Here is a 13,574-nt window from a genome sequence, read left to right on the forward strand (position 1 = left end):
CAATAAACTTCACTTCCTGAACTTACTAAACTGTTCTACCTGTTCTAATACTTGTCCTCACTCACTTACTCTGTTTTCACACTTGACAAAACACCCACTTACACCTGCTAACATCTGGCTTTTGTCCTCACTGTTAATGTGCATAATCTGCATTAATGTGCAATCACAACAGAGATTAGAAAGAAGCAAGATGTCTCACTCCTTAGCACTCCATATCAAGGTATTTTGTCAAAAATATGCAGTATTTGATTTTGCTGCCCAGTGCTTTTGAGCAGATTTAAAAAAAAAAAACATCCTTAAATTTTAATTTTATGGAAGAGTGTATTGGCCAGGGATGGGGAAAAAGAGAGAGGAGAAAGGTTTTTTTTCAGCACCTTGAGATTTTGTAAATAAAGTTGAAATGTTGAGAATACAGTCAACTGTTTTGGTCCCTCAGATGCAGTTCGGCCAGCGACCTTGGAGCGACTGACAGCTCTTCGAGCTGCTCGAGCATCCAGTTTTTTCCCTGCCCTTACTACATCCTTTCGGCCAGCTTTTCCATGCTTGTGTGTTTTTTCCTTCTCGCCAAGTTTTCAGCACAGTCTCGTCAAAGTCCTATTACTGACAACTACACTGTGTTCACGAGCTAAACGAGCGACTGTCCTTGTTACTAAAGCCAATTCTGAAGTAGAGTTTCATCAGTTCATTGACACAAGGCATTTTTTGAGGCAGTCATATGTGCTGTCTGATGTGGTCTCAAAAGGTCCACTTTAATCTTGAAATGTCAACTTTATTCTTGACATTTCGACTTTACTCACGAAAATTGTATATCAACTTTATCCTCGACACTTCGACTTTTTTCTTGAGGTATATAATGAAAACAAAAAAACTTCCTGAATTTTTTTTGTCACCCATATCCCTAATTTGTAGTAACACAAAACTGCAAACAAAATACAAACTGATTTCTTTTGTGTTATGTAAAAAAAAATTACAAAAACTTAGTGGCCAGGGATGGGAAGAATGTACATGTTGTGTAAAGTTTACTGACACTGTGATACAGGATTCCTGGGTATCCATCTTAAATCCTTTTCACTATAAATATCAGATTTTAGATTTAACGACCAGCTATTTAAAAAAAAAAAAAATGTGAAGGTGTTCAAAACAGCACAGTTGTAAATGCATGCAATGGCCAGTCATCATGTAGCCATTGTCTTAAATATTTGTATTCTCTTTCATAAGCTTATAAGAGCTGTTGAGGTTGTACTGTAAGTGATTCCAGATTAAAGGGAAACAGCGTTTGTATGACAGCGAGAGACGAGTTGGATCTCCATTTCTATCCCCGTGCTGCACCCTGAACCCTGCTGGGAGTTGTGGACCACATGTTGATGAGCTGTCTGTATTAAACGTGCGGACACAGTTCACACACGTGCAGACGGAAAGGGCCCTGCGCACTGACAAAGTGACGAGGCCCGGCATTACAGAAGGTAACACTATAGGGCAAACTTGCCCTCGGTCCTGTCCTTTAGTGACATCACCAGGGTCAGGGGTACCGTGTTTGTATTGAGCGCTGCACTTTATTAGATGCTTCATGAATAAGACAAGGAGACGCAGATGCATGGGAAGGTTACAATGAAGAAGGAGAAATGGATTTATATGCTGCTGTGAGCAGGAGGCAGAAAAGCTACATGTCAAGAATTTATTTTAACCCTCAAGACAATGTTTGGGTCATCTGACTCTCCTGTATTAATTCTGCTTTCCTGCACTATTCAAACAGTCAGCAAGTGTCATACATGATCTGAGTCAGGAGAATCAATACTTTGCTGGCAGCGACAGAAAAGAAGAAAAAGGGTAAAGATGAAGTGGAATTGAATTCTGTCTGAGGATTTTCTATTTCTATTTGATTTTGAATTTTACACATTCCTTAAACCTTACCATCCTGTTGATCCTGACATAGTCTTCAGGCTTCTTGGCCCAGGCTGGCAAGTCAACATCACAAACCATTGTCCTGTCCTCCCTCATGCCCAGGTGGTAGCCGTTGCTGTTCACAAACATCTCCGGGAGGTAGTAGAACTCTGGAATCAGCTCCTGCATTTTGAAAAAGGTGGATGTTCATGTTTTACAGCTCACTGACAGGGCCACATCTAATCCCACAGTTTTCACCATATAATCGCACCGACAATTCAGCAAAGTGCAAGAAATAACACATGTGAGGACAGAGCCACGAAAACAGAGAAAAAAACGCTCTGTATCCCACTGAGATGAAGTGAGAATTCAGGGGGAAAGGTAACACAAACAAACTAAACAGCGGGCCACGAGAAGGCGGTGAGAGGTGCTAGTCCAGTTATTCCAGGCAGAGGTGTTAGGTGTGTTAAATGAAACTGGAACTGAGCAGGGTTTTTCTCCCTGGTCTCTGGGCTCTTGTGATGAGGTCAGGACCTCGCGGTGAAGGGGAAGTCAGCATGGTAAAGGAGCCCCCTACATAAAGCCTGGCGTGACTCTGTACATCGGAGACGAGAGCAAATATTTACCCGTGTTTTCTCTGTGGTGAATGACCAAAATAATGGTAATGTAACATTATTTAATCCATTGAGTAAATATCATGTACAGCTTGTGTTTTGATAACCATTGAAGCATCAACATTGTAATACTTTTTTTTTTTGCCAAAGTTACATACCGAAAATCTTGCAATATTGACGTTTGCTCATTTTTTGTCTTCTTGGTTTGTGTTTCCAAAAACACAGCCTGTGGAATGCTCTCTGGCTGCTAACTCTGAAACTTAGATGTCATTAGAAGCAAGACTATTTGTACAGACAGCACTTGCTTTCAACTGCAATAAATGAACCTTTAAATGAACAAAAAATTAAAAATAATATAGTGTTTCATGTATCGTGTTTAATGATGACCTATCTCAAAAAAGTTGTGCAGATATGCCTTCAACCTGCATTTTTACTAATGGCCAGCAGGGGGAAATGCAATTAGTTTAAAAAATAAGTCAGATTCTAGGTAAGCTTATGAGAAAATGACCCTAATTCTCACTTGATTTATTACCTCAGTTACCAGTTTTATTGTGGGTTTATGGTCTCAATCACTAGTGTCAAGTCGTTTTCAATACAGCATGATGTTCAACTACAGGTCACTACCACGGCATGTCCTCAGGTTCTCAGTCAGATCCAAGATCAGTATGAGGTCAGGACCTCCTCCTCAGCTCCCAATCTTATCCAAATATAGTCTTGTTAAAGAAATAACAAAATGGCAACAGCTATTACGCCCAACGTCACCAGGAAGAGCACCAGGCTTTGAAGCTTATTCGACATAGTGGCCCAACCATGTAATTACAACGCCGCGTGAAGCACAGAGGCCAAAAAAGACTTTTCCCTATAAGTTTACATGGTTATAGAAGCAGCTGTAAAACAATGCTTAAAGTTTTAGTTTTCCAGCAATTGCTGCAAAACGACTTGTTTCTTGTCAAAATTTGATCTATTCATTCAGATATTTTCTTTCAAAACGGTCAATTTTGCCGTTAGCAATCCCCTCCCTCCTCTCGACATCACATCATGCACTCATGAATGGATAGAGTGGGCAGGGATACCAGAAAATTAATTTTCTCTTTCACTGCATGAGTGGAGGGCAGAGAGTCATGAGTCACTGACCAAACACCTGATTACAGTGATTACTGTTGGAGTACAGAGCTATCCGACACTTATTCAAATAACAACACATCACGTATAACAGCTTTCAATGGTGGTTTCCGGTTTTTCTAGCAGTCAGTCAAAAAACTTGAGCATGCTTTGGATAGAAAATGGGGGCAAATTTGTAAAACTATTGATAGGGTCATTCAACAACAATGAAGATAAAGAAAAGGTATTTGCTATATAAATTACTGTATGTATACTTTCTGAGATTTTGAAGCCCCCACTCTGATCTCCTCTCCTCCTGATCATACAGCTGTGAAAGGATGAGTGAGTAAAGCCTCTGCACAATGAGGCATGTGCACACGAGGAATGTAGATCCTCTGCTCTGTCCTCATTAGAAAACACACACAGGACAAGTTAAATGCTGTCTGTCTCTAAGACTGAGATTATAAAGGGTGCAAAACAGTTTCTTAACTCCTTGTATCATGCTTGTTTTATGAATGCAGTGTTTGTCAGATTCAGTGGCAGTATAGTGCTTTATATTGCCTATGGGATACATAACATGGGGAGCCTTTAGGCCCCCATAAATCACTGGGTTTTGAGGGAGCGAGTTAGCAAGACAAGGTACAGGCCAATAACACTGCTGGTCTGCTGTTGGTCACATTTCACCCTCAGCACACGACAGGGAAGGGAGTCAAGTAGCCATTTCTCTTGGTTTCCCTCTGTCTCTCACATACACACAAATGCTCTTTCCCTCCACTTTTTTCGTCTGTAAACTTCCTGCCGTAACTCACCGCCAAGCCGTTAAAACTGCCAGCTCTGTTTTCAAGCCACCCTCCCATGGCAGCCATTAATTCTGCAACAGCATCGTAATGGGCTAACAAGTCAATCACACAAGCCTCCATTGCTTTACACTGTGTCACCTTAATGACATGTTCGTCAAAATCTGTCACCAGTGGAGTGCTGCTGGATTCCTTCAGACAGCATGGTGGCAGTTTGTGTGTGAGTGTGTGTGTGTCTGTTTGTGTGTGTTTTTATGTGTCTGTGTGTGTGTGTGCCCACTTCTTCCAAGGCATGTCTGCTTCTCTCTGCCCATGGTGGCTGTACCAGCTTAACATAACTGCATAGAAATAAATGAGAGGTGTGGATGCACATAATGATGGGGTGGTCGTGAGGAGGCGAGGGGCACGGTTGGCGAAGGACTGTTTCCATTTGACTTGCTCTTTTAGGAGGTCATCCCCATCAGGGGTTCAGCCTCCCTCGGTCTTGTCGTCATTACTGCTGGAGGAGGCCGGGGTTAATGAAGGAGAGACCCTAGTAAAAAAAAGCTGCCTTTTAATCAGGGGCCTGATAACCTGCTTGGAGTACTGGGCCGAAGCTGACCTTAACCCCGGATTCCCCGTCAGTCTCAGTCGCTACATGATGTCTGCGCATGCCCTTTGCGTGTCTGTCTGCATGTTTGGCTGCCTTTCTGCTGGAATGCATGGGAACCTATGCTTTCATTTTGTTTTATTTGGATGTGATTATAATGATTGATGCCATTTTTATACATAGAAAAATAACATAAATTAATTACTGGGTTGGAAGAAAAAACAACAAGAGAAATAACAGAAATTGTGATTATTATCAAAAAGGATCACTGCAAATGTTTATAATTGAATCTAGTCATTATAGTGCAGTGCGTCATACAGTGGTTTACCCCTATTGCGACATTACCAAGCCAAACAAGCTGTTGCGTAATATTTTCCTGCTTCTAATACATTATGAAATACTGTTAGTAATCCAGCATTGTCCTCCACACTACAATGCCTCTCCTAATAGATCAGTTGCAATCTTATGTGTGTAAAAACGAATGCATGCAGACATACAAGTAGTTGAAAGTAGGCTGTATTTGTTAACAGGGTGGCGTTTGACTATTCAGCTGTTCGCTGGCTCGCAGCTCACTGCCTCTGCCTCACATAGATTGTTGGCGGCTCTCCCCCAGATCCTAGCGAGTAAAAGCCCTGTCCGTACATAAAAGACTACATTTTAAATAGCTTTTGTCATTAAAGCTTTATTAATTGCCTGGGGCAACACTACCCGATGCAGGGTGTGCTAGAAATATATGACACTTTGAGGTCAGTGCGTATTCCTGCTGCGTGTTATGCAGTGGGCAAAATGGAGGCGAATCAGCAGGGTTCAGCGTTTTCGGTAACTGCTCTGTGGATTTGCAGAGGGAGGGCTTTGTCTTTCTCTCAGACACAGCCTTTGTTCAAACTCCTGAGTGCTTGCACGCAGAGATACAAGATCATTCTACCTCAGAGATAGTTTGTTTTCTGCATGAAATATATCAGATGTGCATTTCTAAGTGCTTAGGGTATTCCTGCACACTGTGGGTCTCTGTGATTCACAGTTTGGATGAGACATTTATAATTAATGGTATATATTTTTGCAGGAGTGTTGAGGCACACTGACTGAGGAAGGGAGCACAGTGAGTGAGAGGCTTGGTATAGTTATATTGCCAATTATAAAGAGTGTATAGTTGAAATTCTGTTAGTAAGTATGCAATATAAAGATGTTTACTATCATTGTTGTCTGAATTAGACAGCACCCACAGGTCCATAACACTAGTTTAAAGAAGATATGTGACACGGAAATATCTAGATAATGATCACAGTTTTAACTTCCACTTATTTTCAGGTCTCCAGCTATTAATATACACATACACGTGGATTTTACTACTTGCTTTTGATGTGATTCTCACCTTGACATCGGAGGTGTCCCTCTGACAGTTCCTCCAGGAGCGGGTGATGCCTGAAAATGTGCGATCAGGGTGGTCGAATTTGTTGTTATTGGCACAAAGGAGGAACGTGGTGAAGGGCTCCTGCAGAGAGCGCAAATTAGACATCACAAAGATCAAAGATCCACACCCAGTTTTAGAGTCATCATTATCTTTTTTACCCTCTTGCACTGCATTTTGATTACACCCATCATATGAACATATTCAAAATCTCTGTTTTGATTTACTGGATTACCATGCAATTTTATTAATATACATGTTAGAAGTCTGGATTATCTGTATTATTTCATTGTTATTCTTTCTGCAGTAGACGAAGGGTTCTCTGCAGAGATCAGTCATTCATTGTATCCAAGCCTGGGGGAGAATTAATTAGTGCTCTTCCTGAGTACAGTAAGCCATAGTGATAATTGGCTGAAATTTGGTTTTCTCAGCCTGAGATGGCGACCATTGCCGGTTGGGGCGGATGGATCACTCACCAGAGGAAGAAAGGGATTGTGGGAACAAACCCACAGAGGCCAATCTAACTGCTGTCAAGGGAGCTCCCTCAGTTCATCGGCCTCTTTCTACTAATGATGGGGGAGGAGGAGAAATACAGTATAAACTCCTCATAAAGCTCGTTCAAATTAATAAGCCGACTTCAAAATCAAATGTACACCAATTCAAAGAAGCTGTGTGGGTTACACGGGTCTGTTTTGTGGGGAGCAGATTGGCAGAGTGCGCGTGCTTCCTGCTTCTCCTCCAGAGTAAATGAGGACAGTGCTCAGTAACCTTGATGGACACGTCTCCAGCGCTCACTGGGTTGCCTGAAACACATAAACCTGTCACAGCAGCCTCTGTAAATCATTACCCAGCCACTCTTTATTTAGTTCACATATGCCGGTTTACTGGCCTGTGAAATGTGTTTTCTGAGCGCCATTGGTCTAACTCAGGCCCAATCAAATTGAGATGTCGAGACGTTTCCTGTGCAGAAGCCGACAGACCTCAAAGTAACAGCATCATCAAGTCTGACAAGTGACAATCAGCTAATGCAGACTCAAAAATGAAAAGCTGTCTGAGGATGTGGGTTTGACTTCATTCCTATTCAGATGCTTGACTAATTCGGGGGAATTTGAACACGGTACAATAATGGTGGTTGAAGGTGGTTGAAGGAGTGATTTTACTCACTATTCTGACAAGCCAGTGCAGGGTGGAGGCAGCTGTGGAGTAGTGGGAGTTGTAATGACATGGTGGTGTCTGGTCGTCTTCCCAATTCTCGTAGCGTTCAGCGTAGAATACTGCACGCTTCGGATTCAGAGCACCAACGGGCTGGAAAAAAAATAAGAGGTTCAGTTTGTGCAAAGAAAGCAATTTGTAACTTAATTGCCTATTAAGTAAAAAAAAGGCAAACCTTAAGAAATTGTTTAAGTTTTATATAGCATGCTTTTGTAAATCATGCTTTATAAAGGCAAACTTGATATGCATGGACATATGGCTGTAACAGTTTGATAATTTACTTGGCTTTGCAAGCATGAGCATATACACTGCTGTCGTTGTGTTCTATATACTTTTAAGGGACACTTCACAAAAATATCATAAAGTGCTTTTTATCCATATATATCTTATTGGCTTCAGTGGCAAAGTTTTGTAGATAAAGATAGCTTTAGCTTTTGGAGTTCAAAGCATCAAAAAATACAGAAAATGTTCCCTTTCCAGAAACGAAATGACTCGCTCACTCAAGATAATCCAGAGACCTTGGTGTGAAAAGTTTCATGTAGTTGCTGTTTTCTTTCTATATCACAGCGCTGTAGAAAATGGTCATCTACTCACTGACGAGAGGCTACCTAAGCTAGCTCATGTTACAGCCTAGCCACAGAGGAAGCCATTAATGTTTATCTATATACAAGAGAAGGCGACATCTCTACGGCCAAGATCTTCAAAACTCTGCAACTCAAGATGGATACAAACAACGACCAGTAAGACGAAAAATACACTACTTTTTGATGTATTGGGCCTTTAAACAAAACTGTGTTTGAAGATTTTTTTCTATGAATTAGGATGCTTCTGTTCATTAGCACCTTCTTTTTTGATACATCCATCCTCAAACCTTTCTTCAACTTTTGGTTAACATTATCCCATTAATAGAAGACTGGTCAAACTCTTAAAATAAAGTTTTATTTAAAAAGCACAGTCAACAACGGATAACAAGGAAAACCATCTGGAAGTATCAAATAATTATGGTAATAACATAGTAATAAAGACTACAAGCCAGGCTCCAGTCACTGATCTTGCTGTCTCAAACATCTCTGGGTTTGGATCCAAAACTGCAGTAACTTCACTGAGCAGCAGGACGTCTGTAGATCTGAGGACTCTACCAGACACATGTCTCGGCAGCATATTGTGAAAGACAAGTCCATGAAAGGCTTTATAGACAAGTTAAAGGCTTTTAAAGACTATATTATGCATATCTGAAAACCAGCATGAGTATCTCTTTTCTTTGCCGCCTTCCAATCACAAACACACAATGACCGACTTAACTTAGATTACTGTCATCAGGTCAGTGAAAACTTGTATTTGTTTGTCAGTAGATCATTGTGCAAGCCAAAGCTATCAAAACTATGAAAAATAACTCATTTTCTAATCTAATTCATTTTTAAACTGCACCATCACAGACCTCACAGTCCCCCAAAAAACACTGTAAGTAAATCCTTTAATGAAACACCAGTGGTAAACTTAAGCTACTCATCTAATGTACTTAATTTGGCTTACTTACTTGGCAATCACACAAGTCACACTAAAAGCCTTGTTAAAAAAAAAAAAAAAGAGATCTGCCTTTGGAAGTAGAAGTAGAATAGTTTTTTTTCTGCATGATCTTCAGCATTAACTGATTATTCATCTTTGTTGAGTCTAAAAATGGAAAATCTTACTGTTTAGAGAAACAACAGGTCTCATGATCAGTCTTCCATCCATCGAATCTTAACGACTACACCGATATAATGACAGTCATGGGATGGTTGTGGAAAATATTCGGTCCTTATTCTTATAGAATAGACTATGAGAGTGCACAAAAGCATTCATAGGTCTGAAGGGTCTTTTTTAAATCTCGTATTACACTCTTTAGATGCGTCATTGCAATTTTTACTGTATAGTCTATGCAGAAGCAACAACATAGTTTTGCCCTGTGACACAGATGATTCGCTGCCAATTTTCTCATGTGATGGTCCAAACTCATGGCTGCAGAGAATCTTATTTAAGACCCTTTCCTGGCAATGACGCTACAGTACTTCTACTTTTACCTACAGGTTAAAAAGTGTTTATTGGGTACACAGTTTATAGGAACTGCGGCCGTATTCCTCGTGTTGGGAAAGCACAAGGATTGGGAAAACATAATTGAGCATAATTAGTCTTAGTGGTTCCCCATTAGGCTACATGTGGTGAGGCCTGGCGGTGAGGCCGGCAGAGAGGCTGGGGGAGAGTTCAGGGCAGACAAGCAGCTTTTCTCTGGGATTTGTCTGTCAGAGCCCATTATTCTCCTGAACCCTAAAAAGTTCCTGTTGCGCTGTCTTCTGTCTGAAATTTAGAGGGGTACAGCAGCATGGGCGAGCAAGATGGCACACTGAGGACGGAGGGAGGAGATATAAGCGGCTCCTACTAAATGTTGTGGGTAATCCATGCGGATTAACCCTGGCTGACCTGATTTACACCCAACGCACCCATAGAGCCAAACACTTTACTCAGCACTGCTACGCCCAAATGTGTTCAGAGCCCTTCCGTACAACTGGGAAATTCTAATCTGAGTTATAGGGACCTATACAAAGTTGTGCAAACTAAAAATGGGCACTACAAGCTTTGGTTTTAAAATCACCAATCAGAAGAATTGAATCAAAAACTGAAACGCTGAGCATAATTGGCTTGCATTTGTTGCAGACAAACTATTAGATTACTATACAATAACCAGGTTTGCATGTTATAAAAAATCCCACAATGTTACATACAATCAAGCAGTGAAGGTTAGCCACAACAATTTCCTTTCATCTTTATCAAAATTATAAGAAAACACATTACTTAAACCAGTTTCTTACAGATCAATGGCAGACCCTCAAAATGCCAAATGAGCAATAGCGGCAGTGTCAAGACTGAAAATGTCAGAAATCATAAAAACTTTCTCATTCCCAGCTCTACATTTGAAGAACTGCAGCCTAATTACTGTGAGGGCATAAGAAAATAAAAAAAAAACATCTCTGCTATATTTATTTGACATCCATCCAATTATTTCATGGTTAGGCCAAACCTTGGATAGCTTGGGCCATTATTTAACCGCAGCCTCAGTAATAATTTCAATATTGTCCTGACACCATCGCTGGGCTTTTGCCCTTTGGCGGCTGTTTCATTTTCATGTGTTCTTAAGGCAACAAAATTACTCCCATTAAACATACATTTAGTGGTGAATAAATTGCTTTCTCTGCCTTTTCAATCACCTCATTCAATATGAGAGCCTCGGAGGCATATTGGCAGTCAATATTAATATACTCAGTACCACTGAATCGGTTACAGAGGGGGAAGGGAGACTGGTAATGTAATCAATGGCAGCTTTTCTACCTGAAAGCTGTAGCTCAGAGGTCAAAAGAAATAAAATAGCAGCCCTCAATTCAAAATGGTCCCAGACTGATGCCTAGAAATAAAGCCACTTATTCCGACATTATTAAAATTGTACGGTTATTCTTTTGGCTGGCGACAGTTTGAATGCAACCTCAGACTCTTGGTCATTTTGAAGATTTTGGTCGTATCCATGTGTGGCACATGCCTGGAGCTCTATGTCAAAATTAAATTGGGCCAGTTTCTTTTCTTTTTTGTCTCTTCCTTAAAATTTAATGGCAGTCCACATCAGTGTTAGCACAATTGAATAGACCGAAAGAGAAGTTTATTGAGATCTGCATAGATTTATGGGGTGATAATAGCCTTGCTTGTGACGTCTTGGACCAGCTGGCTTGGGGTGCGAGCCACAAGACGTCTCGCACTCCGTAAAAGTGTAACTAATGCAGGTTGGAGCTGTATGAAAGATGCAGGTAATACATGTGACATGTAAGAAAAAGGAAAAGAGCTACAGGTAGAAGTGATGAGTGCAAGTAAACAACCTACATATTTGGAACAACGCTCACAATATGGTTTTTAGATTTTTAATTTTTCCTTTTAACATCATGATATCAAAAGAAGCTGGAAAACAAACAGTCATGTTATTAAAGGTGAGCACATGTAACATAAAACTGTGCTTAAAGGGATGTTTATAATCTAACATTACATCTTCAAGTTTAAAACTTGCAAAAAGTACTAGACAGTGCCACCAGCTCTTTACTTTTTCTGGAGACTAAACTAACCACAAACACATCTTGAACGAAGCACCACGTTACATGAAAGGCATCCAAAGACGAGTTTACTGACAAGTCATTTCCTCTTTCATTCTTATATCTGGCACTACATTAATGAAGCAAAAATGTTCTCACAGTGTTCCCAAGTCACTCAGCTGTGTAAGCAGAAATATAATAAGACACTTTCCGTGTGACATGTAGCGTTGAAGGAAGGCTGCTTTTATTGTGTCTTCTAGAAACCCTGTGTGGCCAGCGAGCTAGGATAATTATATTGACTGCATGCCGAAACTTTTAGCAGTTCAGCCATATTGCTGAAGAACCTCTTTGTTACAGGTTGATGTCATTTTCAAGGGAATTTGCACCTGCCAGATTTTCGAACACTGCTTAAATTGGGACTGTTATACAGCAAATATATAATAAATACTCTGAAAAGTAAAACAAAAACAGACAAAAATATAAGTGAAGTTAAAGTAAAGCTGAGAAGTTGTTTTGTGCAGATGGCTGCATGATTCACTAAATAATTATCAAAATCACAGTGTGGCCAAGTGCAATATCCCAATCAATTTTTCAAATTTTTTTTTTAGGTAAAATCAGCAAGACAGCACTATAAAGACATGACATACTGATGCAGAGATGTCGTGTCTTACAAACCTAGTGATGTAAGACAGCAAATTTGTTTGGTACAACAGACCCCCACAAATGTCAAACTCATCATGATTTTAACACCTCTTTTCAGTGAAAATAATAATAATAAAAAGGATGCAAAAATGCCCTTTCCCACTAATCGTCAGTTGTATCGCATTCGTAATAACTATCAAAAAATAAATAAAAAATAAATAATAATCATAATATCATGTAGCCCAACACATTTTGTCTGACAAATTCAAGGAAAAGATATGAATAAATGAATGGGGAGAGAAATTTAAGGCTGTTCTAGTGGCTTGTGGTCCACCATCTGCAAATAAACACGAAGCTCCAAACCAAAGTGTTGAGTGGTGGTTAGAGGGCTAGTTGTTTCCCTCTAAAGACCAAATTAGACTAAAGCACAAAATGTGATTCTCTGTCTGTTCACAAATCCTGATGTCTCAATGTGTTCCAAATGTGTCATATAATGAAGGCAGTGTTTAACACCAAAAAAGACTCAGTACGCCAAATAAAAGAAACCACGTGACATTGTAGGGAACTGACCATAGGTAGCCTAAAAAACAGATACAACTACCATGTTTGCTAAGACAATGCACTCTCAGCTACAAGAACATGAAAGCTCGGCCCAATGTAGCTCGCACACCGGTGCTCTTGAGAGAGTTCAAGCGTAAGATAAACTAAAAGGCTACTTCTCGGTTAGTCCAAATCCTTTCCACATAGCCTCGGTGTGCTGTCTTGGCCATAAAAAAAAATAATAATAAAAAAAAAGCCTCAATATGAAGTATTTTGTCTGGAAATGTCAAATTCAAACAATACTTCCCGAGATGAATGCAAACTACTACAACGTGATTTTGTTTTGACAATGAAAGGACAGCCAAAAATATGACAATGTATGACTGATTTGCTACTCAATGAGAAATAAAAACCCACTTATGATAAGAGAGAATAAGCCCTTCAGTGGTCCTTTAGTGCTTGTATTCCCATCATATTCACATCTGTTGATGAGCCCCAATCAGGCTTTGTTTACCTCTATTCAACAAAGAATAATCACCTATCCCCCTTTTCCTGCATTGCATATCTTACTGATCACAGATGTAGGACAATGAAAACAACTGGTTCAGACAGTTCCACACTTGCTCCTATCCGAGGCGATTTCTTGTATAACACCTGACCCAGTGAAATGTATCAACACAACTA

General features: G+C 40.1%; 1 protein-coding gene across 6 annotated transcripts in view; it reads right to left on the reverse strand.

Moving 5' to 3' along the window:
- The window catches only part of nbeab (neurobeachin b), a 221,184-nt gene that overhangs the window by 18,179 nt on the left and 189,431 nt on the right, over positions 1-13,574 (reverse strand). For all 6 annotated transcript variants that reach the window (XM_037079753.1, XM_037079762.1, XM_037079745.1 and 3 more), the window contains exons 44-46: positions 7,555-7,695; positions 6,355-6,474; positions 1,912-2,064 (exon numbers count right to left, since the gene is read on the reverse strand). In XM_037079753.1, coding sequence (XP_036935648.1) covers positions 1,912-2,064; positions 6,355-6,474; positions 7,555-7,695 — 414 coding nt within the window. The remainder of the gene's footprint in view (positions 1-1,911; positions 2,065-6,354; positions 6,475-7,554; positions 7,696-13,574) is intronic.

This window comes from Acanthopagrus latus, chromosome 2 (genome assembly GCF_904848185.1).
Source record: "Acanthopagrus latus isolate v.2019 chromosome 2, fAcaLat1.1, whole genome shotgun sequence".
Lineage (NCBI taxonomy): Eukaryota > Metazoa > Chordata > Actinopteri > Spariformes > Sparidae > Acanthopagrus > Acanthopagrus latus.